Genomic DNA, 27076 nt, shown 5'->3' on the forward strand with positions numbered 1-27076 from the left:
GAGGTTTGGATGAAGCGCCGAATTGGCAGAGAGGGCCAGGTTCGGCTCTGCGAGAGTGAGGGTCCCGGTGGGGGTGCCTGCAGGGCAGCAGGCCGGGGCGGAGGAGGGGAGCGTGGGAGGAAGGAGGAGCAGCTGGAGGGAAGCGCCCCGCCCTCTATTTCCCTAACCCCGCCCCCGGCTCTCTGGCCCCGCCCCCACGCCTCTAGCCGGGCGCGTGGTCTTTCGCTTTCAGTGAGAGGCGCGGCAGCGCAGCGGAGCGGAGCGGAGGGAGCCGCGAGGGAGCCTGGGCCAACGCCGGCCGGACCCTGCCACTCGGCCGCCGCCACGCGTCCCATGGCTCCCGCCGCCCTCTGGGCCGTGCTGGCCTTCGGACTGCAGCTCTGGGCCGCGGGCCACGCCGTGCCCACCCAGGTGGGTGCCTCGCGCGGGCCACGGAGTGCGCCTGCCCCTCACGCCCACCCGGGCTGGCGCCACCCCGGAAAGCGCCGGCCACGAGCTCCCGGGGCGCCGAGACTGGGGTGCGGGGCTCGGGGCGACCGAGAAGCCGCGCGCCCCACCGGGTCAGACACTGCGCGCCGCTGGAGACCCGCTGGGGACCCGCTGACGACCTCGGTTTGGCACCGAGGAGGGGGTGTGGGGGGCACCGAACTCTGGCCCCCGGGGTCGGGGGCGCAGTCAGGTCCCTCCGCCAGTATCGGCCAGGGCGTTTGGAGATCCCAACTTGGTTACCCCGGACTGCCGAGACCAAGCTTTCCTTCCCGTGGGGGAAGGAGGTGGTCTGTACTGGGGTGCTGCTCCTCCTGCGATGCCGGGCACCCTTTTCAGATGACTTCCCCTTCCTCTGGGTTACGGCTTTCCTCTTTCTTAGAAATACCAGGGCTGCGTGTCTGAAAGGATAGGGCCAGGTGTACAGTAGGCGCCTAATAAGGGCAGTGGAGCCGTGGGCTGATTTCCATGCCCAGACCCCTTCCCAGGAGCCACCTGCTGTGTCCAGCAGCCACTTGAGAGTCTCGTCTCTGGGGGCTGCGGGGTAATGAGGAGGAGATAGTGTCCTCAGTTTCCCCTGGGCCCACCTCCCCTCGGGGCCTGTCCTGTGCTCGCGCTCTGGGGACCAAGGAGGAGAGGGAGGACTTGTGGGTGTTTTCAAGGCGGACGTGGTCTCTAGGGGCTCCAGGAAAATGGGGAGAGCAGAAAGCCCAGAGCTGTTATTCTAACTGCACCCACCAACCAGCAAGGTAGTGGAATGGCTTGTCCTCTGCTTTTGTGGCTGCCTCCATGCTCTGGTACAATAGAGGGACCCCATTTTACAGAGAAGGAAAACTGAGGCTCAGAGAGCTCCTTGTATTTCATGGAAGGGCGTGGGGGGCATTCTTCCTCCAAAGGGTCATCTCTTCCTTTCCCCCCATGGCTGGGGAGGGGGTGGGCCTTCCTCCCTCCTCATGATCCTTCCCTGATGGACATGTACTTTGGACATGTACTGGAGCCATCTTGGACATCTTGACCAGGAAGGAAGGTGGGGGAGGTGGCATTAGCTCATGTGGCCATGTGTGGTGACTCACTGGCTAAGGCTGAAATTTTAGAGTCCAGTTCTTGAAGGCAGAGGAGGGGCTGTCCGACCAGAATCGCCTTTCACACGGTGGTTTGTGGGGGACTGCCCCAGAGGTTGTCCTGGAAACAGAGGTGGTCCTGGGTGGAGAGTCCCAGCCCTGAGAGCTGAGCGTGGGTGCTGACGGCTGTGGTCCTCAGCCTGACCTCAGTGGCTCGAGAGGTGTCACCCTGCTCCCGTGCATGTGAGCCCCTGGGGTGGAGGCACAGGTCTCTGTGGTCTACGGGACACCAGGCCCGAGTCCTGGAGTTGAGGGGTTTCTCTTGCATCTCTCACTTCCCTCCCCTCTTGACCGGCTCTGGGGTCATCTCAGGTTCCCTCCTTGTGGTACTGTCTCCACAGCCTCCCAGCTGATCTCTTGGCCCTGCGCCCCCTCCCATGGACCCTCCTTGGTGGCATCGCGGGGAGCCCCTCCTCAAGTTGGAGCATCTCTCTCCCTGCCTGAGAAGCCTCTTGTGGCCCCCAGTGGCCAAGGCAGAAACACCCCCCCCCCCGACCCTCGTGTCCCAGGCCAGAGGTATCTAGGTTCTTGCTGCCCCCTCTCTGCAACTGTACTTTTACACCCTGTGAAACACGTGTACCCCGTGCTGTTCATGGTGCACCCCTTGCCCTGTCCTCAGGGCCTTTGCAAATGCCACCCCCTGAATTCTTCATTCTTCCAGCTGGATCTGATCCTTTTCCCTTTTACTCTGGAAGCCCTTATCCCTCTCGAGGACAGGCTACATTGTGCTTTAAAAAAAAATAAATTTTTATTTTTATTGATTTCAGAGAGGAAGGGAGAGGGCGAGAGAGAGAAACATCAATGATGAGAGAGAATCATTGATTGGCTGCCTCCTGCAGGCCCACCCTGGGGGTCAAGCCCGCAACCCAGGAATATGGCCTGGCTGGGAATTGAACCGTGACCTCCTGGTTCATAGGTGGTGGCTCAACCACTGAGCCACGTTTTTAATCAAGTTTTTATCCGCCTCAATAGATAGAAAGTTCCTTGAGGGCAGGGACTGAGGGGCCCTCCTCCTCATTATCACCAGCACCATCGCTCCAGTTTTTTGAACATCTCCTGAGAGCCTGGTACTGTGCCAGGAATTTACCACAGAATCCCCCTGGAATTTTCCTTACAGCAACTCCTAAAAGGTGGATGCTGCTGTTCCCATTTAGAGACATAGAAACTGGCCCGAGAGGTGATGGCGTTTCCCAGGATTGCAGAGCTGGGGGCGAGGGGGATGGCAGGGATATGACTGCAGGTCTGCCTGATTCCAGAGCTCTTTGCACTATAGCCTCCCCGTGCCCGTATCTCTGTCCCTGCGCTCAGCCGGGTCCGTCGCACACAGTGGATCCTGTGTAATGTTGGCTGTAACTAGACTGAGTCACAGAAAGAGCCCAAGGTGACCTGAGCTGGCTGCAGGGACAGCAGACTCGCTGTGTCATCAGGGCGTTTGCCTCCTTTAAAAGCTGTATTTGTTGGCTGGGATGGAATGGATTGGACATTCCTTCATTCATTGGACAAATAAATGCCAGTAAAGTTGGGAGGATAGGTGAGTGCTTGGTGCCCTGTAATGGGGGTGGGCAGGGCCCCAGCTGTCTGGCTTTTTGTTATTGTTGGGGAGGAGCTGAGGGGATCCCTACCTGCTGGGTCTGACCTACCTACCCCTGGACATCTTGGGGTGGAGGGGCTGCTGTTTGCCTCCTCAGTACCCCGCTCAGGTTATGGAAGAGGCTGGGGCTTCCAGGCTGGCCTGGGGATGTTGGCCATTGGCATGTTGTTCCAGGTGTGTGCTGTCCCAGGATGTCCCTTTGCCCCCTCCCTGACAGCCTCGAAGGGCACCTGCGTGCTGCGTGAGGATGTGGCCCAGGCATCATTGCTTCAGAGGGCAGTGGCCAGGTGGCTGGCACCTTGATGCTGTGCCATTCATCCATTCATCCCCCCAACAGTCACAGACACCTGCTCCACGCTCAGCCCAGTACTGGGCTCTAGGGACCAAGATGACCACGACCCAGCTGCAGCCTTCCAGGAGCCACACTGTCAGTGGTCACCGACCTAGGCTCTGCCCCTCACTGCCCGTGGCGCCCAGGCCAAGGTACTGAGCCTCTGCTTTCCCATGGACGTGGAAAGTCCTGCCCACCTTGTCTTCCTTTCAGGGCCAGGTGGGTATGGAAGGCCCTGGAGCAGATAAGGCTGAGAACCTGCCAGCGTTCTGGTGGCCCTCACTCATCCTGTCCCTCGCAGGGCCGGAGACATTTTATGGCCCTGACCATCCAATGCTTCGTGGGCGAGTAGCCGGGCAGGTTGTGGGGTGGGAGGGAGGGGAGGAGGAGTTCGATGCCAACTGTGCTGTGTGTGCGCGCGTGTGTTAGGTTCAACTCAGCACATCAACTTAGTTCTCAGTTTTGTGTCTCACTGGCTTTTTTCTGTTCCTCAAACAGGCCCCACCCATGCCTGCCTCTGGGCCTTTGCACTTGCTGTTCCCTTTGCCTTGACTGTTCCTCCTGCTGATATCTCCTGGTGTCCTTCCCTCACTTCCTCTTCTCCAATGAATGAATCCTCAGAGAGGCCTTGTCCGACCATCCTGCCTGTAAAAGCTCCCATGGGGTGCTCTCACTCCCTGCCCTGCCTTGTTTTCCTAAATAACACTCATGACCTCTCCTATTTTTTCACTTTTTTTGGGGTCTTCCAAGTAGAATGCACGCACGGCGAGGGCAAGGACGTGCCCACCAATATAGAGCAGGTTTCTCATCCCAGCGCTCTGGACATTTGGGTGGTGGTGGCATGGGCTGTCCTGCACGTCAAAGGATATTCAGCAGCATTCCTGGCCTCTGCCCACCAGGTGCCAGTAGCACTGCCCCTTCTGTTTTGATCATTAGAAATGGCTCCAGATGTTGCTAGATGTCCTCTGGGGAAGCCCTGGCCTAGAGCAGTGCCTGGTGTGCAGTAGGTACGCAGAAAGTGTGGAATAAATGCCCCAAAATGTTCACCTGACCTGTATAGTGACCCCGTTTTGTGGATGAGACAGAAGAGTTTGAAAAGCCTGTGGTGATAGGACTGGCTTCCAGTCTGTCTGCCTCGCTCTGGACTGTTTCTAGGCTCGTCTCTCTTCTCCATTGAGTCTGCAGAGGCTAGGGGTGCTCTCCTTAAAGGGCTCGCCCTGGCTCACAATGGGGCCGCTCACTGGCTGTGACTCGGGGTCCTAGAAGGTACGTGACCTGTCCAGAAGGTGGCAGGGAGGGAAGCTGGAGCTCAGGGTAGGGAGGGGGTGCTTAGGATAGGGAGATAGTGGAGATGCTGTGGCTCCCGGTTCTGGCCACTCTGCCGGCCACGGGGAAGCAGTATTAATGACTTAGGGAAAGGGCCCAACCTCAGAATCAGACAGACCTCAGCACAGATCCTTACTTTGCTGTTTACAGACTGGGTGTCCTTGGCATGTCTGGGAGCCTCTGTTCCCATCAGTAAAATGGGAATGATCCCCACCTCACTGGCTGGTTGTCAGGATTAAAAGTACTTTATGGGTGGCAAAGCCTGTGGGCAGCTATTTGAGCATCGGTGGCTTTGCAGGTCTGACCTGCCTCTGGTCCTGGGGCACTGCCAGGCTGAGCGGGGCCACTGTGGAATCCGGTTCTCTGTCTGAGCCACAGAGCCATGAGGTGGGGGTGACAGACCGCCAGTTGCCCAGAGCTCCTGCCCAGCATCCTGAGGTCAGTCTCGCTCCTGCCTGGCTGTGCTTCCTTCCCAGATGCCCCCTTGCTGGGCCTCTCACACCCCCTGCCCAGCGGCCTGGCTGTAGGCCCCGGGGAATGTGGCAAAGGCTGTCGGGTCAGGAAATCACTATCCCGCCCTTCCCCACTCCTTTCCGTGAGTGACAGGTCCTGGGTGTGATTTGAGGAGGAGCAGGGTGACCCCTGTGTGAAGGGGCTGCAGGAGGCCTCAGCTTTCCCACCTGCAGGGTGGGCATGGCTGACTCCAGGCTGCTGTCTCTAAATAGTCTCTTCCATTTCGCCCTGGCCGGTTTGGCTCAGTGGATAGAGCGTCAGCCTGTGGACTGAAGGGTCCTGGGTTAAATTCCAGTCAAGGGCATGTACCTTGGTTGCAGGCTCCTTTCCGGCCTGGACCCTGGTTGGGGCTCATGCCGGAGGCAACGAATTGATGGGCTTATCTCCCATCATGTTTCGATGTTTCTCTCTGTTTTTCCCTCTCTCTTCCACTCTCTCTAAAAATCAATGGGAAAATGTCCTCGGGTGAGGATTTAAAAAACAAAACCCGTCTCTTCCATCTCTAACTTCCTAGAGCCTAAAGGTTCTGTTTATCTGTAACCCGGGGAGGCGCTGTGGGCAAGTCCATGCTGTGGGCACCCACTGTGGGGCCTGCTGTGTGGAGCCCACAGGTTCAGGGAAGCCTTGAGTAGCAGGGGGCCAGTTTCCTCAAAGAGGCGCTTTGTCACTGGGATGGGCACACAGGCCTCCCTCCCCCGCCCGAGTCCTGCAGGCCTCCCTCACCACCCGGGCTCTGGGCATTTGTCCCCGTCTGCCACGCTGTGGACTGCAGGGCTGCTCTGCAGCTCAGGGCTCATCTCTCTGGGCCCACAGTCATTTTCCATGAGGTGCGTGGTGAGGTCACAGGTGGTGGTGACATCACTGTGGTTTGCGGGTACGTGCCCAGGAGGAGGAAGTGTCTGTGTACTGATGGGTCTGAAGACTAGCTTTCCCTCTGCCCTGAGGGTGAGCGATGCTGGTGGGGGGGTGGGTATACAGAAGGGGGCAGTTGTTCAGGAGGCCCCAACGTCCTTCTACCCTCTCGTCCCTGCCCTGTTTCCTGTTGCCTGTGACCCACACAGCTCTACCTCTCTGCAGAGGAGAAGGGGACGAGCTGGCTCCATCTCAGGTGTCACCTGTGTGATCACTAGACTGTTGATCCATTGCTGAAACAAGAAGGCCCGTTAGTAGCTCCAGCTCGTTCACACCAAGTGTCAGGGGGGAGGTCTCAGAGCTGCTTCCCAGGCCCCAGGCAGGCCAGCTGCCCCCTGACTGTTGGCAGCAGACACAGTGGGCACGTGGAGAATTGCAGTGCGAATCCCTCTCAGGAGGTCTGCCGACCCCTTGCTCTGTCCCTGCTTCGGAGCCGGGTCCTGGGCTGACCCGGCCGCTCCGACCAGGGTTGGGGCAGAAATCCCCAGGGGGTTTTGTTTGTTTGGCTTTGCCATCCAGACAGTGGCCCACCCGTCTGTCTCAGTCTGAGCCTGGCCTGCAGTGAGTGTGGCAGATGTGGCCACGGGTTCAGGGAATTGAGTGGGCCTGCGGGTGAGCACGAGCGGGAAGGGTTTGGGGGCAGGCGGGCAGGGCATCTTCCTGGTCATCGTGGGCGGCCTTCTCAAATGCCGGGCGGGAGAGATGCCCGAGGGCTGGGAGTCTGGGGTCCCAGGCCCCAGCCTGGCTCGGCCTCTGGCTCGGGAGGACTTGGCCACTTTCTTTATCTCTGAGCCTCAGCTGCCCCAGCTGGAAACGGACCAGCAAGGACCTCATCCTCCTCACTTTAGAGGCCTCTGACCCCAAATGTTTCACCGGGGCAGGTGGTGAGGGGCGCTGGTGGCTAGGGGGGGGGCGGGTGGTGTGCAGTTCTGGCCTCCCCAGGACCCCGCCCAGAAAGCCAGGCCTGGACCTGACAGTGAGTCTCCAGGGAAGGGCTCCCAGCACTTGCCTTAGTTAGGGGGACTCCTGCCAGAATCCTGGGCACCCTTGCCTGTCCTTCCTCCTGCTGGCCCACAGCCTGGCTTCCGTCTGCCACTCACAGAGGCTCCAGGCCAGCTTGTTGCTGGTGAGCCTGTCGCCTGTGGCTCCAGTCTCCTGGTCCTCTGGATCCACAAGCCCCCAACTCTGCTCCTTCCTGTCCTATCTTCCCAGCAATATTGAGCCCCCCCACCCTGCCCCACCTCATGGCATCATCCCCCCGTGTCCTCCCACCCATCCCTCTCCGTACCCCATGGCTTCACTCTCTTCCTGGCCTGGCCCCTTGGTCACAGCGATATATATAATTGATTTCAGAGAGGAAGGGAGAGAGAGAGAGAGAGAAAGAGAAAGAGAGAGAGAGAGAGAGAGAGAGAAACATCCATGATGAGAGAGAATCAGATTGGCTGCCTCTTGCACGCCCCCTACTGGGGATCGAGCCTGAAACTGGGGCATGTGCCCTGACTGGGAATCAAACCGTGACCTCCTGGTTCATAGGTTGATGTGCAACCACTGAGTCACACTGGCCGGGCTCTTGTCACCTTTTTGACTCTCCTCCCCCAGCCTGTCCCCCTTCAGGCCCTCTTCCCACAGTGACCACACGGGGGTCGTTCTAAAAGCTGAGTGGGTACCAGGAGGAAGACAGAGGCAGAAACGGCAGGGGACAAGAGCTAAACCGTCCTACTTGGAGCGAAAGGCTAGTCAGGGGCAATGACGGCACAGGAGGCTATAAGCTGCTTGGGGCCAGTGTGTAGAAGTAGTAATATCAATTATACTTAAAAAATTGTACCAACTCTGACGTTTGGAGACTTAACTAAACACTACATGTGTTACCTCATTGGTCCTCACTACAGTGAGGTGTGCGCTGTTCTCAGTTCCATTCAACAGATGAAAAGGTGGAGGTGTATTAACCTCTTTTATTTAAAAAAAAACAGACACAACTCCGATGCTGCCCGCCAGTAAGGAGGGGTGCGTCTGGATGCGGAGTCAGACATTTTTACTCCGGAGTCCATGCTTTTGGCTCCCACACTCACCACTTTTCAGGAGCTGAGGCCGTGGGGAGCCACCGATAGTTTTTGAGCAAGGGAGAGACCAGAACAGAGAATATATTAGGAAGATCACTCTGTCCTCAGGGGCAAGGACAGACGATTGCAATCGTATAGGCAAAAGCTCTGGACTGAGGGAGTAGCAGCAGAATAGGAAGGAAGGACGGAAGGCTTCAGGGAGGAGGAGGCCTTTCGACTGGACCAAAGACCTCGGAGGGAGCAGAGGCACCCGGGAGGTAGAGGACGTGCCCCTCTCCACCCATCCTGCAACATGAGGCCCTTCTGGCCTCCGCCCTGCCTCAGCCCAGGCCAGGCGCCCTGATTCTGACCAGTGTCAGCCTTCCTTGTTCCTGGAGCTCCTGGGGCTAGCCCTAGGGGAGCCCGGCCTCGGTCACCCGGCCACTGCTGGCTGCGCATGGCTGGGCAGGGCTAGCCTGCTCATCTTTGGAGTCAGCTGTGATGCACCCTTCCCCTCCCCCACCCTCGGGGGGGCAGAGGAGCAGGATCCCTGGGCATCTGATAACCGTCATAGCACCTGGTGCCTGTCTGAGCTTTGGTTCCCACAGTGGTAAGATGGGGATAAAAGTGTCCCTCTGTCATGGCCCACGGAGGCTGGGAGACGCTGGGAGAGTGCAGTGAACTGAGGGCTAGGACTGACATCTGGGTGCTTTGTGGGTGCCAGGCAAGGGTCTAGTGCACTGCATGCACCCAGTGGCCTTCACAGCCGCCTGGATGGGGTGGGAGGGACCATCACTGTCCCCATGTTGTGCGAGAGGTCGTGAGGCACGGAGGCCACCCAAGGTGGTCGGGCTCCAGAGTTCCGTTCTTAAACCGCCACCCAGACGTAACGGTGGTCACGGTGGCCTCTGAAAGGTGCCACTCCGTCTCCCCGCACTGGGACACCTCCCCCTCTTTTTATAGCCCATTTCCTGCCCAGTTCTCATGTGAGCCCAACTCATTCAACTAATGGAAACGAAAGCTCTTCTATTCAATCCTTCCACATGTTATAGGCACCTGCCATGGCTGTGCCCTGGGCTGGGCGTGGTGATGAGTAAGAAAAACCTTGTGAGCACCGATCACCTCGTCCTGCCAGCCAGCACCGTGCCGAGCGCTTTACATAAGTTGACTCAGTGAATCATAACAGCCCTCTGTGGTGGGCACTGTTTTTGTCCCCCTTTTATAGACGACAAAACCGAGGCTGGTGAATGACAGAACTGGGGTCACAACCTGGGTGTCTGGCGTAGAAGTCACACTACTAGCGCGTGCAGAGGGGGTTGTGGTCCCTGCCCTGCGGGGGAGACGCAGGGAAATAGTCAACCAAAAAGTGGTCTGGACTGTATAGCGAGACACCCAGGCTGTCGCTGGAGCCCCGAGGAGGAACCTCGGAGCCCATCTTGGGGTTCGGAGAAGGTTTCCTTGAGATGATGGTGGAGAGGACTTTTGAAAGGAGCTGGAGTTAGCCCTGCAAAGCGGGGAGCAGGGGGAGTACCTGCGTGGAGGAGAGTGAGGGAGCGATGGGAGATGCTGGCTGGGCGGGGCATTCAGGACCGTGAGCTTGGCCTGAGGGCAGTGGGACTGCTGGGAGTTTTTAATCAGGGCCGACTTGGGTGTAGGAAGGCGGCTTCGGGTCCATTGGGAAAGGCTGGGACCAAGAGTGAGGAGGCTGAGCCGGCAAGAGATGCCGAGGGAGGAGGGGGAGCCATGGGGAGACTGAGGAAGCGATATTGACAGGCCTTGGTGCGGGGGCGGGAGGGGGGGATGGAAAGGGTTGGGGTGTTCTCTGCAACTAGACTGAGGGTTCCTTGGTGGCAGGCACCACGCCCTGGAACCAGATACCAGCCCGGGCTTCCTGTCTGCCCCCAGCTCACTTCTGAAGGGACATCACAGGCGGCAGGGTGGCAGTGGGATGTGTCACCCCGAGCCACCCCCTGTGATGTGGTTGTCCTTCCTGACGCAGATGCTGTTCCTCTCCGTGACGGCAGAGGAGCCTCCGTAGCCTGGCCCTGGCGTCGTCTCTGTGTCAGCCTGGCCCGATGTGGCTGCACTCACAGTCCATGGGGCTCCCGCAAACCCCCTAAGATGGAGGCCCAACCGGCTCTGCTGCTTCTCGCCACACCCGGGGGCCCCAGGGACCTGCCATGCAAAGGAAGTGGTTTCTGTATTGCTCGAAGACAGTTGCCACCTGTGTGGGGGGCCCTGGGGCACTGGGCAGACACCTGTGTCCCTCCCACAGCTTCACGGTCTGCCTCTGGGGCCCTAGAGACCCTTTAGCCTGGGAGAGTGGGGACCTGCCCACACCCTGCTCACTGTGGGTTCTCAGAGGAGCCACTCCCCATCCCTGGGCCTTTGTCTGTAAAATTATCACCAAGAGTCCTAGCTGGTTTGGCCCAGTGGGTAGAGCGTTGGCCTGTGGACCAAAGCATCCCAGGTTGCAGGCTCCTCCCTGACCTGGGCCCTAGTCAGGGCTCATGCAAGAGGCAGCCAATCGATGTGTTTCTCTCACATCGATGTTTCTCTCTGTCTTTTCCTCTCCTGTCCACTCTCCCTAAGAATCATTGGAAAATATCCTCAGGGGAGGATTAACAGTAAGAAACGATCACAGAGAAAAAATGGTCTGAGGCAGGTGTAGCTGTGACCCGCTCCTGTTTGCCGCTTGCTGGCCATGTGGCCTCTGTCGTGGTGTTGGTGTCGAATCTCCGGACCCATCTCCACATCTCTAGAGTGGGGTACACTAAGCTCGTGGACTTGGAGGAGGGGTACCATGAGAGAATGCATGTGAGCGTGCCCGGCACCGTGTCTGCGCACAGTAGGCGCTTCTCCTGGGTCTGAACAGTCTCCGTGAGTCTTTCCGGCTCTGTGAAAAGACTAAACCTGAGAGACGCGCTATTCCCCTAAGCCTGAAGCTTCTCCCTGTGCCTCCTTCCTGCCTCATCCCGGTCCTCTCTTAGCTGGACCCCTGCCCGGGGAGCTCCAGGGAGGCCCAGAGCATGACCCCTTCCCAAGGGTGCTGCCATCTAAGGGGAGGCTTTAGACCAGGGGTCCTCAAACTTTTTAAACGGGGCCAGTTCACTGTCCCTCAAACTGTTGGAGGGCCGGACTATAGTTTAAAAAAAAAACTATGAACAAATTCCTATGCGCACTGCAGGCCCGGGACAAGTCGGCTGCTAAGCAGGACAGGCAGCGGCACCCGGCGGGCCGGATAAATGTCCTCGGCGGGCCGCATGTGGCCCGCGGGCCGTAGTTTGAGGACACCTGCTCCAGACAGTTAACAAGCTGAAGACCCAAAGGTGCTGCGGTAATGGTGGCAGGAAAAGCAGAGGCCCGGTAGCTTAGCGCTTCTAGATGACACCGTCTTGGTGGCGGCCTCTTCTTCCTTCCCCAGGCCTGTCCTCTGTCTTCCTCTCTCTCTCTGTCTATTTATAAATAGGGGAAGGGACCGAGGGCCCCCACCGTGGGGTACACGCAGGGTCTTGGTCAGAGAGGAAGTCAGTGAGCTGGTGCAGGGTTGCCCAATTGCCCAGTGAGAGCTCATGCGGACGCTGGGACCGGAGACCTGCGTGGCCGCCCGCTCTGCCCCTCCCTGGCTAAGGGCCCTGGTGCAGGGCCCACCTTGAACTAGTCTCCTTGCCCAGTCCCAGCAGCTGGAGTGGCTTCTGATCCTCTGGGGTGAGAGTGGGGAGAGTTCGGGAACGGGGGGAGCAGCGGGCAGGAAAAGTCTTGCCCGGCTCATCAGGTAGGTCTTGTCTGGCTGCAGCTTGGCCTCTGAGGCTCACTTTCCTTCAGGGACTCTCAGCGACATTGCTGTCCCTGATCCTGGACACTGTGTCCTTTGGCCATTTAATGGACCCCAGGCACTCACCCAGACTCATTATTTTGGGGTCCCATTATTCCTCCAAGAGTTCCTCTTGATAAAGTCCCTTTGAGACAACCTGAGGCCAGTACCCTAGGACCATGGTCGGCAAACTGCGGCTCACGAGCCACATGAGGCTCTTTGGCCCCTTGAGTGTGGCTCTTCCACAATATACCACGGCCTGGGCGAGTCTATTTTGAAGAAGTGGTGTTAGAAGAAGTTTAAGTTTAAAAAATTTGGCTCTCCAAAGAAATTTCAATCGTCGTACTGTTGATATTTGGCTCTGTTGACAAATGAGTTTGCCGACCACTGCCCTAGGAAGTGCACCTCCGGCTTGTGGGACTGTCCCCCTCCCTCTGCCCCAACAAGGCCCCCACTCCACTGTCAGGGACTGGCCTCGAATAGCCTCCTGACGTTAGACTTCTGTGGGAACCAGCCTGGGGCCAGCCTGTGGTGACCCCGTAACTCTTAAGAGTCACAGGTTAATTTCTCTACACTGTCCTTCCTCTGCAAGGTTCCCCTGGGCCAAATCGCACCTTGCGAAAATGGAGCTTGCCCAGGTCTTGTCCTCGCCTCGCCCTTCTCAGCTGGCACCAGGCAGAAGGAGCCCCGCTCTGATATTCCATCTGACCCAGGGCACAGCTCAGGGCCTCTGCACACCCTCCGAGCTCCCCCGTGGATTCCCCGAGAGTCTGGGAGAAGGTGATGGACCCCCTGCCTTTGCTGCTGCAGCAGCCCCAGGAGGAGGCAGGGCAGAGCGTCTGGCACCGTTTCATGGGTTAACAGTGTTGAGGCTCAGGGAGCAAGTCACATCCCCAGCACGTGTGCCAGATCCTCTGACCTAAGTCGAGTGCTGCTCCTGCGATGCCAGGTGTTTGTGTAGCTGGGAGGGCAGCCTTCGCTGCTCTCTCCTCCCAGGCCACCTGCTCAGGGTGCCCTCACCCTGGGAGAGGGGAGGAGGGGCAGAGGCTGGGGCACGGAAGCTGTACGCCACACCCACTTTCAGCCTGGCCTCCTACCCCAGCCCCCACCTCGCAGCTCATTCAGTTTTTCCACCTCTCCTGTGGGTGGGCCACCCTCCCCCCCAGCACGGCTGTGGTCTCGGGAGGGGTTGAGCTTGTTGACACCCATCTTTAAGAAGCTGAAGCTGGAGAGGGCTTAGAGCACCAACCAGGCTCCTGCTGCCATTTTACAGATGAGAACACTGAGGCAGCTAGTGCCCACAGTAGAGGGGGTGTCTGCGGAGGGGAGGGAAGGTCTTTGGGGTGGGCCTGGGGGTTGAAATCCAGTCTTCTGCGGTGGGGGACACACAGGTGTGTCGGCTTGATGCTGGGGAAGAAATTAGGCCAGAGGTGAGGAGCCTCTTCGAGGCTCAGCTTTCTCATGTGACTTGGAAACAATGGTAATACCCATGTCCCAGTGCTGGGACGAGGACTCGGAGAGACAGGGATGCACGTAAATGACGCTGCACGGTGCCTGCTTGGAGCCAGCTAACAGGAGGAGGTGCTGCGTGCCTCTGTGTTCGTCTCCCAGCGCCCTCGCCCTCGCCCTCGCCTGCTCTGGCCCCGCTGCCCTAGCTTCCTGGCTGCGCCGAGTGCACCCAGCACCTTCTCCCTGTTGCTCCTGGTCCCACCTTGCTTTTCCTTTTTCCTGGGCTCCCACTGCCACCTCACATATTTCTACCGTGTGTGTCTCAGTCTCCCCACTAGAGCTCAGCTCCCCAGGGCAGGGACGTGGACATGTTCGATGCTGTCTGCCCTGCACCTAGAATAACAGGTGCTCAGTACATATGAATGAATGAATGTTTCCACCTTTACCCCTGACTTTCTCCACTATTAAATGGGAAGTCGCTGAAATGTCTTTAAGGTTCCTAAGTGCTGCACCTCAATCCCGCCCCCACTTCTGGGCCTCCATCCCCTTCCTGGCTCCCGGGCATCTTTCTAGCACTTGGCACAGCTGTGGATCAGACTCCTACCTTTGCACCTGTGCCCCGCTCCTGCTGCGGGGCTGCCAGCCAAGGATAGGCCCTGCGAGGAGCCAGCACCCCAGTGTCTGCTTGTCACAGAAGTAGACGGCGGGGGCTGGTGGCATTGCAGTGACTCAGGGACGAAGGCGGAGGGTGGATCCCAGAGCTGCTTCCTTCAGCTGTCCTGAGGAGGGGACCAAAGATTTCTCCACTGGGACCGGGCAAGAGTCACATCCCAGTCCCACCTCCTCCTCCTCCTTCCTGGATGAACTCAGACAAGTGATCTGGCCTCGGCCTCCCTGAGCTGTGAAATCGGCACACGCCCACCGACTTTTGGGGGCGGAAGTGGGATTCTGTATAGTGCCTGCAACCTTACCTGGCACATTGGGAGGTGCTTAAGAAATATCCCATTGTTTTCCTTCCTCCCTGAAGGGCCATCACTCAGTGCAGGTGACTCACGCCTGAGGAGGACAGACGCCAATGTTAAACAGAGGAAACGGGGCCACGGACCCTGATGTGAGGCAGCCCTAAGGCCTTTGGTGGGTGAGGGGGGCCCTGATGGCCTCATGGTGCACATCCTCCATCAGCCTGCCACCAGCCCTGGAACGGCCCCGAGCCTTTGGGAGAGCAGGAGGTGGCTTGGCTTCTTTCTATCTCCATTTCCTCATCTGTGAAATGGGCACAATCAGACCTGTCTCACCAATTGGATGTTAGATGGTCCTTCCTTTCGTCCTTCTTTTCCTCCTTCCTTCCTACCCTCCTTTCACCTGTCATCCTTTCATCTATCATTCCCTGTCAACCAATCCATCTGTGTATCTATGTATGTATCTATTACCTATCCATCTATCTCTCATCATCTGTCTCTCTTCTCCAACCCCCACCCTCCCTGGGCACCCATTGCCCACCTGTTACATGGTGGTTAACGCTCATCAATAATTTCCAAGCTTCCTCCTGGGCCCTGTATTTTGAAAGCTTGGCTCTGCTAAACATGCTGAGCGAATCAACTGCTATCCACTTCGTTCCTCATTTTAAAATGTCAGTCAGCACTGCCCTGTGGGTGGGTGGTGCATGGCTCAGAGCCTCCCCAACACCAGCCAAAGAAACTGGAAGCTTTCATAGCCCCATGTTTCCCAGCGGCTGCTCGCCACGTTCTGGGGACCTCCAGGGGCCCCCGCCCGTGTGGCCCCCGCGGTGACCTGGCTCAGAGGCTGTGTCGCCTCTGTTCTGGAGGCCTGCAGTGCAGGGAGTGACCTTTTGTCCTGCTCGGCCAGGGGCTTTCTGTTCCTCATTGTTTAGCCATGACAGGGCTGTGATTTTTTTTTTTTTTCTGTCCAAGAGGATAAACAGGCTTAGAAATTGCTCAAGAGAGGACCCACCCCCTTCACACAGAGCAGCAGGAGGAAGTGTGGGGAAGGGCAGTCAGAGCAAGATTCAAACAGGACTGGACCCTGATGGGAGGCTGCTGGGCAGTGGCTGGGGGCCGTAGGGGTCCAGCTGCCTGCCTTTGCCCAGGAACCCTTGGCCTGTGGGTGGAGAGGGAGCCCAAACTTGACCGAGGCAGGCCCTTTCCCATCAGGCTCTCTGGGCCTGACAGGAAATCCTCCTCCAGGCTCCCCTGGGCTGCATGCCAGGAGTCCCTTTGGTCCTGTGGTTCTCTGGCCGCACCGGAATGAGGGGCTCCCCTAGTTACTGCCTGGGTGCTCATGAGGATGCAGGGTCCATGAGATCCTTGGGGCCAGCCACCTTGCATGGCCCCTGCCCGCCTAGGGCATGCTCTGAGGGGGGCACAGCCGCTTCCCCGGGGGAAGCTCCGCACAGCAACAGCCTGCAGGGAAGGCCATGTTGGGGGGCCATGGGGGACAGTCAGGCCCTCTGCTTCAGTGCAAAGGGAGCTGCAGAGGTATGCTCTCTGGTGGCGGGGCTCCCCTGCCTTTGATCACCGGATCTCCTCCGTGTGCCCCTCCCCCAGGTCGTCTTGCTGCCTCTGCAGGTGTCAGCTAACCAGGTGTGTTGGGCAGTGGAGCGTCAGAATCACCTGGGAGGTTTTCTGTTTCTTTTTTGACAGCTTCCTGGGCCCACCCTTGAGCTGCTTACACTCTATTTGTTGGGTGGGAGTCGGCATTAGGCCAGGGGCTTTGGACACTGGCAGTGAGCCCCACGCCAGCTGTGTGGAGCCTGATATGGGGCCTTGCTTTCCCCTCATTCAGGTGCCTGGCAGCCTGCTCCAGGGCCAGGCGGAGGGAAGGATGGGGATGGAGTGTGTGTGTGCGCGCATGTGCATGCGTGTGCAGCCAGGCATGGGAGCTTACAGTCCAGACGGGAATGGGAGTTACCTTTCAGACTCCGTGTTGTGCAGGATGGTTCCCACGTCCCTTGGCAGCGCCTGCGCCTCTCCCGCCCTCACCAGAGCTGACTCCCAGGGGTGAGGGCCTGGGCCTGGGCTGAGCGGGGAAAGGACTTCAGCTGGCAGCGTGCTGGGTGCTCCCACGTCGGGGCTCCATGTCCTGGTGCAGGGTCGGACCCCTCCGGGAAAGGGCATTGTAGTGAAGCCGGCTGCTTGGATTAGTGAGCTCTGGGCAGTAGCAGCGTCACCCTCAGCCTGCAGCCTCAGAGGGCGTCCGTTTAGTGGGTACAGGCCCGTGTGCCAGGACCCTGAGGGAGGAAGGTCAGGACTCGGGGTGCTAGTGATTCTTCAGGGTGGGGTGTGGGCAGGGAAGCCTTGAGGCAGAGGCTGCTGTCAGAAGGGACTGGGGATTTGTCAGGGGAAACAAGAGGCTGTTCCAGGCGGAGGCGACAGCTCAGGCAGGAACGCGGTGCGGGAGGAGCTGCAGATTGCGGGGCAGCTGGAAACCCCGGCCCCGGGGTGAGGGGGTGTCCAGGAGCCAGGACGGGTCTGGAACTGCCTGTCGGGCCGCGCAGGGAAGAAGCTGGGTTTCCGTTCTCAATGCAGAGGCCAGCCGAGGGCCCAGCTGCAGCAGGATGGGCGGGGAGGGGAGCATGAACTCCACCACAGCAGCCGTCGCCCTGGAGGCCGGGTCACTCTCAGGCAGCACCCTGGCAGCTGGGGGTGGGCGCCCTAGGGGGTCTGCCTAGAGCAGGGGTGGGCAAACTTTTTGACTCGAGGGCCACAGTGGGTTCTTAAACTGGACCGGAGGGCCGGGACAAAAGCATGGATGGAGTGTTTGTGTGAACTAATATAAATTCAAAGTAAAGGAGCGGAGGGGAGAGCAAGAGAACCCTCCGCTCTTTCGGCTCCGCGGGCCGGATAGAACAGCCGAACGGGCCGGATCCGGCCCATGGGCCGTAGTTTGCCCACGGCTGGCCTAGAGCACCTGCAGCACGTAGACCAACCCTGGCACCCTGTCAGAGCTCGGGAAATGGTCGCTGTTGTTTCTATCATCAACAGATGCTCATCTGCTGAGCACCAGCTCTGCCGGGGGCTGCGTGCTGGCAGCTGAGGGTCCAGAGTCGGTGAGGCCGTCACTCCTGTGTATTGCAGGCGTGCATGTGTGTGGTGTGTGTGTGCACGCACGCGCACATGCACCCATGCAAGATGGGAGGAGAAGTAGGTACCCCATTTCAGCACAATGAGATGATTGTTTGGAGGGGCTGTATCCAGCGTTCAGAGAGAGCCCAGAGGAGGAGGAACCTGAAGCAGCCTGTGGCGGGGGGGGGGGGGGGGCAGGGGGGGCTTTCCAAAGGAGGCAGGAGTTGGTGGGAAGGACAAAGGGGCGATTCCCAGGTGTGGGAAGGAGGGAGACGGAGGCATCCTAGGCAGAGGGCCACATTGTGCTGAGCACTGTGGATCTCTGACGGAGGCCACTGCCTTTGGGGCACTGCCCTGTGTAGTGGTGGGGCCAGCCTCACCCTCCGGCCAGCTGGCTCAGTGTCTCCGCCTGCAGACATGGGTGCGCCACCCTGAGGGAGGAAGAGGGGAGGTGAAAGGAGGCAGGGACTCTCCCTTCTACCTTCCCCTCACCCCCCACTCAAAGGGAGAAGTCCTCAGGTCCTTCGTCCATGCATCGATGAGCCCCAGAAGGGACTTGTGGGACACAGGTTGGGGATCTGGGTGTCGGGCGTGGCCAAGCTCATGGCTGTCCTTCTTCCCCCTTCCAGGTGGCATTCACCCCCTACGTCCCGGAGCCCGGAAGCTTGTGCCAGCAGAGAGACTACTATGACGAGAGGGTCCAGATGTGCTGCAGCATGTGTCCTCCTGGTGAGGGACAGCCCTGGAGCCCTGGCCCTCAGACTGGCTGGGTTCCTGGGGGCTGGTGCCTGGGAGGGAGTGTGTGTATGAGGGTGGAGCAGGCAGGGTCATAGCTCTCAATTCGTCCCGAACTCCTTCTAGTTCCATGAATCAGCCCTGTGGTCCGTCTTGCTTCTGGGGCCTTGCACATGCTGTTCCCTCTTCCCAACTCCTTTTCCCTGGAAACCCCCTACTTATCTGTTAGACCTCAGCTTCGATGGCCCCCGGTGGAGAATTTTAGCCAAATGCAAAGAAGAAAGGAGCCGGCAAACCAGTTCTCACTAAAGGGTGACTGACTAGTGGACAGGCAGTGTTGATGGTGGAATTCCAGGCATCTGGAAGGAGCAGAGGGGAGGATATGTCATGATCAGTGGGGGTTCAGAGATGGAGGGACAGCTGGTACTTGCTAGATGTGAGACGAGTGGATGGAGGAGTTGGAACCCCATCAAAGAGCCTTCGCAGCTCCACTACAGAACTCCGGGGTTCTGGGGAACAGTGGGTGAGCTCAGGGTCCGGGCAGCAGCCACCTCCCCTGAGACCTCTGGCCCTTGCTTTCTCAGGCTACCACGTCCAGTCCCCCTGCACCAAGACCTCAGATACGGTGTGTGCCCCCTGCGAGGACAGCATGTTCACCCAGCTCTGGAACTGGGTGCCCCAGTGCTTGAGCTGTGACTCCCGCTGCAGCTCTGGTGAGTAGGCCCAGAGCGAGGGGTGGTCCCCAGCATCCTCCCCTGGGCACCTGCACTCCGGCCCCTTTGGCTGAAAGCTGATGTGGGTTACCCCAGACCTGCTGCTTCCATGGCCCGGGGCATGAGGTTGCGTGGGTACAGTTCTTTGCTATTTATCCGGGGCATTTTCATCCTGTCTTACTGAATCCCCTTCAGTAGCCCCACGGGGCAGGCCGGCCAAGAGCAGCGGTGGGAGAACTGTGCCCACTGGTAGCGATGAGGGAGTTGTGTCTTGCTCGTGCCATGGAGCGGAACGAGACTGCTGGCCTTGGAACTCTGTGGGGAGGGGAGGGACCCATAGCCTGCTGGAGAGCAGAGCTGTCTGTGGGTGGTGGGCTGGCTGGGAGGGCAGAGTGGCATGGCAGTGAGCAGGGCAAGTAGAGGCAGGAATGACCCTGGTCTGCCCTCTCGCCCCTCCAGAACAGGTAGAAATTCAAGCCTGCACTCGGGAGCAGAACCGCGTGTGCGCCTGCAGGCCAGGCTGGTACTGCATGCTGAAGATTCAGCACAGGTGCCGGCAGTGCGCGTTGCTGCGCAAGTGCCCCCCTGGCTTCGGTGTGGTCACACCAGGTACGGGGTCGGGCAGCTGGCCTTGGGGTCCCCCTTGGGCCTCTCCTTCACGGGCATCAGCTCCTCAGCTCAGCCTGGGAACATCGTCAGTGATGGCCTGCTATCCATTAGGTGCCCGATTAGGTACCTACTGTGTGCTAGGCCCTGGGGATCCAGAGACGGATCTCATTAAGCCCTAAGCTGCTGGAAAATCAGGTGGTGCCCCAGGATGATGAACCCATGTGATCCCGGAGACCAGGAAGTCACTAGAATTGGTTAAAGGACAAACTTCCAGCTATGTGTGTGCACGTGTGTGTGTGTGTGTGTGTGTGTGTGTGTGTGTGTGTGTGTTTTCGGAGGCAGAGATGCAGGCAGTTCCACCGGTCCTCTGACTTCCCCTAGGGCTTCAGTGCCAAGGCCCCCCTGTCCCACGGAGCATCTGAGTTGGTGACAGGTCCCAATTTTTCCTTGAAGGAACCGCAACATCAAATGTGGTGTGTGCTGCCTGTGCCCCAGGGACATTCTCAGACACGGCGTCATCCACAGACACTTGCAGGCCCCATCGGTTGTGAGTGGCTGAGCCCCTTGGTTCTGGGGGAGCAGGGAGGGGCTGCCCCGGGTGATGGGGGTCTAGAACACACAGTGGTGGTGTCATGGTGCCTGAAACCCCCACTCGCACCCTTGGGTTGCCGAGGCCCGTTCAGTGCCAGGACGGGTTCATCTAATGGAGGGCGGGTCCCAGGACAGCACGGTGAACAGCAGCCTTGCCCTGGAAGCCAAGACTGAGTGGGGAGCCTGGGGACAGGGGGGCAGGTGAGGAGAGGAAGGGGTGGTCCTAAAATAGGACAGGGCATGTACTCCCTCCCCCATCCACACTGCTGGGACCCTTGCCCTCTGAGCTGTCTCCCACAAGGGAGCCCAGCCACCCCGAGCCATCCTGTCCTCTGCTGCCCCCTGACCAAGCCGCCTCCTCTCCCAGCTGTGAGTCGACGGCCATCCCTGGCAATGCAAGCAGGGACGCAGTCTGCAAGTCTGTGCTCCCCTCCCTGCGTGTGACCACAAGCCTAGCCCTCAAGCCCCAGGCAGCGTCCACGAAATCCCAACCCACGGAGCCCACGCCAGGACCCAGCACAGCTGCCAGCATGTCTGTCCTGCTCCCTGTGGTCCCAAGTGCCCCGGCCGAAGGGCTCAGCACCGGGAATGTCTCTCTTCCAGTTGGTAAGCCACAAGAGGGCCCGTTCATCCTTCCTCCCTCCTCCCTCAGACTCACCGAGAGCCCGCTGTGGGCTGGATGCGCGCGTCCTGGGAGGCAGGTGGCGGTGAGACTTGTCTCCTCCCAGGACCTGGTCCTGTCACCGAGAGACCCCAAGTCGATAGAGGCAGGCTTAGCTTTTTAAAAAAATAATATATATTTTTATTGATTTCAGAGAAGAAGGGAGAGGGAGAGAGAGAGAGAAACATCAGTGATGAGAGAGAATCATGATTGACTGCCTCCTGCATGCCCCCCACTCGGGATCGAGCCTGCAACCCAGGCATGTGCCCTCACTGGGAATTGAACTGTGACCTCCTGGTTCATAGGTTGACGCTCAACCACGCCGGCCAGGCTGGGCTCAGCTTTTATCTCAAAGTGGAGGTGGTCTCCTGGTTGTTGGTTCTGATGAACCGTCAGACTGTGAAGATAGTGGGCTGGGCCAAGTCACCTCATGGGCTGTCCACGTGGGGTTAGGGACTACACCAGGCTTGAGCTTGTGTGGCACACAGTTTTTGGGTTGTTCGTTTTGTATTTGAATGCCTCACCTGGGACAGCCCTAGCCATCTTTGGTCACCGACTGACCTGCCAGGCCCCTGGTAGACGTCAGTGTGCTTTTTGCAGCTGGTTTGAGCTTCTCCTTTCCTTCCAGGACTCATTGTGGGTGTGACAGTCTTGGGACTGCTAATGATGGGGCTGCTGAACTGTGTCATAGCCCAGAAGAGAAGTAAGTTCCGTTCCTTTTCCCTTTATCCGTTTGTTCATCCATTCATTTGTTCAGGAAGCTGGGTGCTTGCTGTGAGTCAGGGCCTGAGCATAGGCCGAGGGCTCAGACAGAGCTGGATACCGTAGACTCCGTAGGAGCTGCGAGCCTGGGAGAGGGCACTTCTGCTAATTTAGCTACTGAAAGGCAAGGCTCCACGAGGGCGTCCCAGGGGGAGGAGTCCAGGATTCTTGTGGGGCATCCTGGGGGAGTCAGGCCTCTGGGGCAGGTGGGGTTTGAGCTGGGTAAGATTTCAGTGGGGGGCTGTGTGCAGGAAGGGAAGGCATGCTCAGCAGAGGACAGGCGTGAGCCAAGGTGCGGAGTTTGGAAGGCAGTTGGGGGGATAGAAGGGAGTGGAACAATGTCGAGCCAGCTGGAGGGCTGAGTGTGGGGCCTTTGCATGCCTTGTCTGGTAGATAATTACTTCCCCCTCGGCTGGGTCTACTCCCACCGGTTCTGCTTGGGCCCCACGCTGCCCTCCTAGTTAGAAGAGCCGTGGCCCGAGGAAGTCACTGTCCCTGACTTGTCCCCTCTCCCCTTTGCAGAGAAACCCTTCTGCCTGCCTGGAGACGCCAAGGTGAGTGCCCCTCCCCTGCTCTCCTTCCCGTGGGGGAGGCGCTCCCACAGGAAGCAGTGGGTTCTGCAGGTGGGTCTGTCCAGGGCCTGGTGGTGTGCAGAGCCCTGGGAGGCGGAGGAAAGGCCAGCCAGGGCTGATCAAGGAGACCGAGTGTGAGAGGCCACGGCGAGGAGCAGGGGTTAGTGGTGTCCGTGGCAAGCTTGTGGTCATGGACCTGTGGTGTGACCTTGGGCAGCCGTGAAATGGCTTGTGGCCCTGTTTCCTCACCATTAAACGGAGACAGTGCTGCTCAGGGGCTGTGCCATCCACCCAGCTGGCAACAATTCTCAGCATCTCTGTTGTGCTTACAAAGCACTTCTTCAAAGAGCAGTGGTTTTCAAACGGAGTGCCAGGGTACCCCGGTGTTCCACAGAGGGGCCGGGGGTCATCTCTGGGTTGAGATGGTGGCTAGAGGGCTGGGCTCTGGGTCCCCCCTCTTCAACCAAAGCAGCTCACCGTAGATCTTTTTTATAAAGTAGGGTCTGTGACCAGTTCTCCATCAGGAGGGCATTTGGCCACAAGTAACCGAAAACGTAAGGGTTACTTAAAGCAAGAGGGCTTTATGTTTCTCACATGCCAAGAGGTCGAGGGGTTGATGGCTGCTGGAATAGTTCAACTGCATCCTTCTGAGAGGCAGTAGGACCCCGGGCTCTGCCATCTTTAGTGTGTTGGCTTTTGTTCTATTGCTTGTGGCTTCATGTCATGAGAGGGTGCTCTCACCACTTCCTGCGACCTCAGGTTTGAGGTGGGCAGAAGAGGGGGTCGTGGCCAGCCATGGTGCTTTTTATCAGGAAATCAATGCTCTCCCAAAAGCCCTAGGTAGACGTCTCCTTTTTTGTCTCATTGGTCTGAATGGTGTCACGTGACCATCCCTAGCTGCAAAGGAGTCCAGGAAACGGGGCACTTTGCTTTCCCAGCCTCTGTGGTGGAGGAAGACAAGGGAGAGGGCTTGGAAATGGGTGTGGGGTGAGCCAGTACACAGTGGCTGCTATCTGGTAGGCAGGGCAGGGTTTATACCTGCTTTTACAGACGAGGAAAGAACTCCCTCCAGGTCCCCCCATTCTGCTGGGCAGGGTTCCTCAGCCTCAGCACCATCGTCCTGTCCTTGGGGGCTGTCCTGTGCTTTGCAGGCTGCTCAGCAATAGTGCCGGCCTCTCCCCAGTGGATGGCAGCAGCACTGCCTCCAAGGAGTGACGGCCAAAGATGTCTCCAGACATTGCTACTGCCCCCCGGAGGGCAGAGCCACCCCCAGCTGGGACCACTGTGCTAGGGAGCAGCTCAGCCCTGGGCAGCCCAGTGCCAGAGGCTTACACAGGACTTGGGACTTGGTAGGGACCAGCGACTGATTTCATGTCCTGATTTTGTGGACAAGCAAAGAGGAAGTGACTTGCCCCAGGTCACACAGCACCGTGTCTCTGGACTCCCGGCTCTGCAGCATTCCAGCAGCTGGGAGCACTGGTTTGGGAGTTCAGACATTTTCTCATTCCCCCAGGGTGCGAATGCCACTCCTTCCTTTTTCTGGCTTCCAGTCGGTGACGCTGACAGCCGCTCAGGGGTGGCACAGAGGGCAAGTGTGCCCTCCAGGCTCCTCCCCAGCAGCCCAGCTGCCACGTCTCCTCTCCTCCCCGGCCAAGTGTTTCCCAACACCCACTGCAGCGAGATGCCCCAGGTGTGACCCAGCAGCCTCACTTCCCCTTTCCCGTCACAGAGTTCTGTGTTCACTGAGTGTGAGCAACGCAGCTACTATTTTGGAGTGCTGTTGTGTATAGAGCGGTGCACTGGTAACGGGCCCTCCGAGCGGAGCAAAAACCCCGAACCCCTGATTCGTGGTGTTAGCTCATTTCTGTGTCATCAACACTCCCACCGTCCAATTTCAAGCTGCCCAGCGTGGACCTGGGAAGACTGACGCACAGGTCTGAGCTGGCCCTGCGCACGGCTGCTGAGCCCCGTGTGCCAGGCTCGGTGCCTGTGCTGCGGCTCTGACTGCAGTGCGGTGCCCAGTACAGTCACCCCGTTTCACAGATGAGGAAACCGAGATTCAGGGAGGTTCTGTTCCCCGTATGAGGTCAGGCTGCTAGGAAAGTGACAGAGACCAGGTTGGAATCTCAGTCTGAATCTGCAGGTGTGGCCGGGCCTGGCATTCAGGGCTGTTCAAGTCCCCCCAGCCCCCAGAGGGCTGCCCTCAGGGGCTGGCCAGCTTCCCAGATGCCCTTCAGTCCCCAGGCTCCCACTCCCTCGCTTAGCCTGCGCCCACTCTGTTCCTGGCTGCTGGCTGTGGTCCCTGCTGTGAGGCCGCCTGGTCGCCGCAGGTCTAGACTGCTGGGGCGGAGAGCGCATGACTCAGCTCTGCCCCGTCGCTCCTGCTGCGGAAGGAACCCCAAGGCCTGGCGGGACAGTGGCTTCCCCTCTTTTAGGAAAGTTCAGCGTACCCTCATATCTGCGCTCACCCACAGTCACCCCCACAGACACACTTGTGCACGCTCACATTTAATAACGAGAGTGAGCATTTATGAGGCGCTGAACGTATGCCAGGCACAGTTCTGAGCATTATTGACTCCCACAGCCGTGCTGCGACACAGGCAGTAAGATGATTGCTCCAGTTTTACAGCCCAGGTTCAGAGCTATTAGGTAACTTCCCGCGATCACACAGCTAATGCGTGGCCTGGGACACAAACCTAAGCGTGCCTCTCTTCACCACCTCCAGCAGACGTGCACACATGTCCCCCATAGACATGTATGTGTGTACACTTCACATACCTTCACACCTGTACACACAGGTGTGTGAACCGAGTGGTGGCTCTGCCAGGGTCTCTGCATCCAGGGCAGGACTGGGCTGGGAGGGGCTGGGAGGTGAGGAGGAGCTGGCTGGCTGGGATCCTGGTTTTTTGCATGAACTCCCTCAGCACCCCCCCTTTCTGGGGTCCCAGCCCAAGCAGCAGCACTCAGGATTTTTCTGCCCCACTCGGAGCCTGTCTGAACTTTGCAACTTGTGGCCTTGGGGGAGGGAGGCAGCTGTGACCTTTGGGGGTTTCTGTTCTGCTGGGCCTTGGCCACCGGCAGAGAAACGTGAAAGCCCCTTCTCTGGGGGTTGTGAGGAATGACATTTGGGTGTGCCTCCTGTCCCTCCCCCCCGCCTGTCCCAGTTCAGGGCAGGGCTAGGAGTGGGCAAGTTCAGCATGAACTAGAAATCTAGAAATGCCCTCCTTCCCTTGAAAACTGGGGGAGGGGTGAGCCAGGAGTCAGGACACAGTGGCAAGTCACCAGCTTGGGACAGTGTTCTGGGCTGGTCCTGCCCCTCCCATGGACCAGCTATGTGATTCAGAGCAGGGAACACACCCTCTCTGGGCCTCCATGGCCTCCCGTGGCTACTTTAGAAGGATCCTCCTTGTAAGAGGCCATGAGCTGGCCTCAGGAGATTGAGGGCTCCTCAGGGCTCAGGTGCTGAGAGGCCACAGCCAATGTGGGCGGGGCTGGGGGCCAGGGCTGCAGTGATTGGCCAGTCCCAGGAGGGATCAGGTATTATGCCTCTGCTCAGAGCACACCTGGAATCTTGGCTCCTTCTGGAGCAAGGCCTTGGGGTCTCTGTTCCCTGGGGAGGGGGTCTAACGTGCCTGTGTCCCCCACCCCATAGCAGACGCTCACCCTCTGACCTTCATCTCTCTCTACCGCGCTAAGATATATCTCACCAACCCTTCACTCGCCTCAGTTCCATTTTACCCTCATCCTTGGCAGTGGGTGAGAGTGTGGCCCCTGATTTAACAAATGCTGTTGGAACTTACTATGTAACAGCTGCTGTTCTGAGCCCTTTACCATTTTCTCAGCCATTTAGTCTTCACAATAACCCTAGCAGATGGATTGTTATTCTCCCTTTATAGATGAAAAATGGAGGCACAGAGTGGCTAAGTCACTTGTTCAAGGTCACACAGCTCGTGAGTGATGAAGTCATGATTTGCACCCATGCTTCCTTGCACTGGTCCTTCGAGTCTGATATCCAAGAATCCATGCTCTTGGCTGCTGGGCCGGGCCACCCTGTGCTGAGGGGGTGACCTTGGGAGAGTCCTGAGGGGGTGACCTTGGGAGAGTCACTCTCCTTCTCTGGGCCTCCATTTCCTAATGCCAAGTGAGGATGACAATCCTGCCCGCCTCTAAGGGGAGAACGATTGGGAGACCAGGGCCCCCTGAGACGAGGGCTCGCCCTCCAGCCGGGCAGGCAGCTGCTGATCACAGAAACCATCAGGGCACACGTCCCGAAAGCACCTTGTGTGGAAAGAACACGTGCTGTGGGCAGAAGCAAGTGAACTATGAAGGGCTTGTGACACGGGGCGCAGATGGTGGTGAGGAGGAGGAAGGAGGGGAGATGGCTGGAGGCCTGACCGCTGTCCCTCCTCCCTTCCCATCCAGCCTCACCTGCCTGCTGATAAGGCCCAGGTTGCTCCTGGCTCCGAGCAGCAGCACCTGCTGACCACGGCGCCCAGCTCCAGCAGCAGCTCCCTGGAGAGCGCGGCCAGCGCTTCGCACAGGGGGACGCCCACCAGGAACCAGCCGCAGGCACCGGGCAGGGACCAGCCCAGTGGGTCTGGGGAGGCCCAGGCTGGCTCCGGGAGCTCAGGTAAGTGGCGGGGGCCCACCCGGCTTCATCCCCCCTTCGTGATTCTTCCTGGTTTCTGCCTGAGCCCCTGCTTCCTGGGCCCGAGAAGCCCTGCACGATAGCGTGGCTTGCCCTCCAGTGCAACACGGCGCCACCGGGC

At 58.8% G+C, this 27076-nt stretch overlaps 1 protein-coding gene across 2 annotated transcripts in view; it reads left to right on the top strand.

Moving 5' to 3' along the window:
• Positions 1-236: 236 nt before the first annotated feature.
• TNFRSF1B (TNF receptor superfamily member 1B) overlaps positions 237-27076 on the top strand; it is a 32680-nt gene continuing 5840 nt past the window's right edge. For both annotated transcript variants that reach the window (XM_080656606.1, XM_080656607.1), the window contains exons 1-9: positions 237-411; positions 18294-18393; positions 18984-19112; positions 19572-19721; positions 20175-20268; positions 20680-20918; positions 21602-21676; positions 22258-22289; positions 26730-26937. In XM_080656606.1, the coding sequence (XP_080512732.1) occupies positions 334-411; positions 18294-18393; positions 18984-19112; positions 19572-19721; positions 20175-20268; positions 20680-20918; positions 21602-21676; positions 22258-22289; positions 26730-26937 (1105 nt within the window). In that variant the 5' untranslated portion in view covers positions 237-333. The remainder of the gene's footprint in view (positions 412-18293; positions 18394-18983; positions 19113-19571; positions 19722-20174; positions 20269-20679; positions 20919-21601; positions 21677-22257; positions 22290-26729; positions 26938-27076) is intronic.

This window comes from Plecotus auritus (genome assembly GCF_963455305.1).
Source record: "Plecotus auritus genome assembly, chromosome: 2".
NCBI lineage: Eukaryota > Metazoa > Chordata > Mammalia > Chiroptera > Vespertilionidae > Plecotus > Plecotus auritus.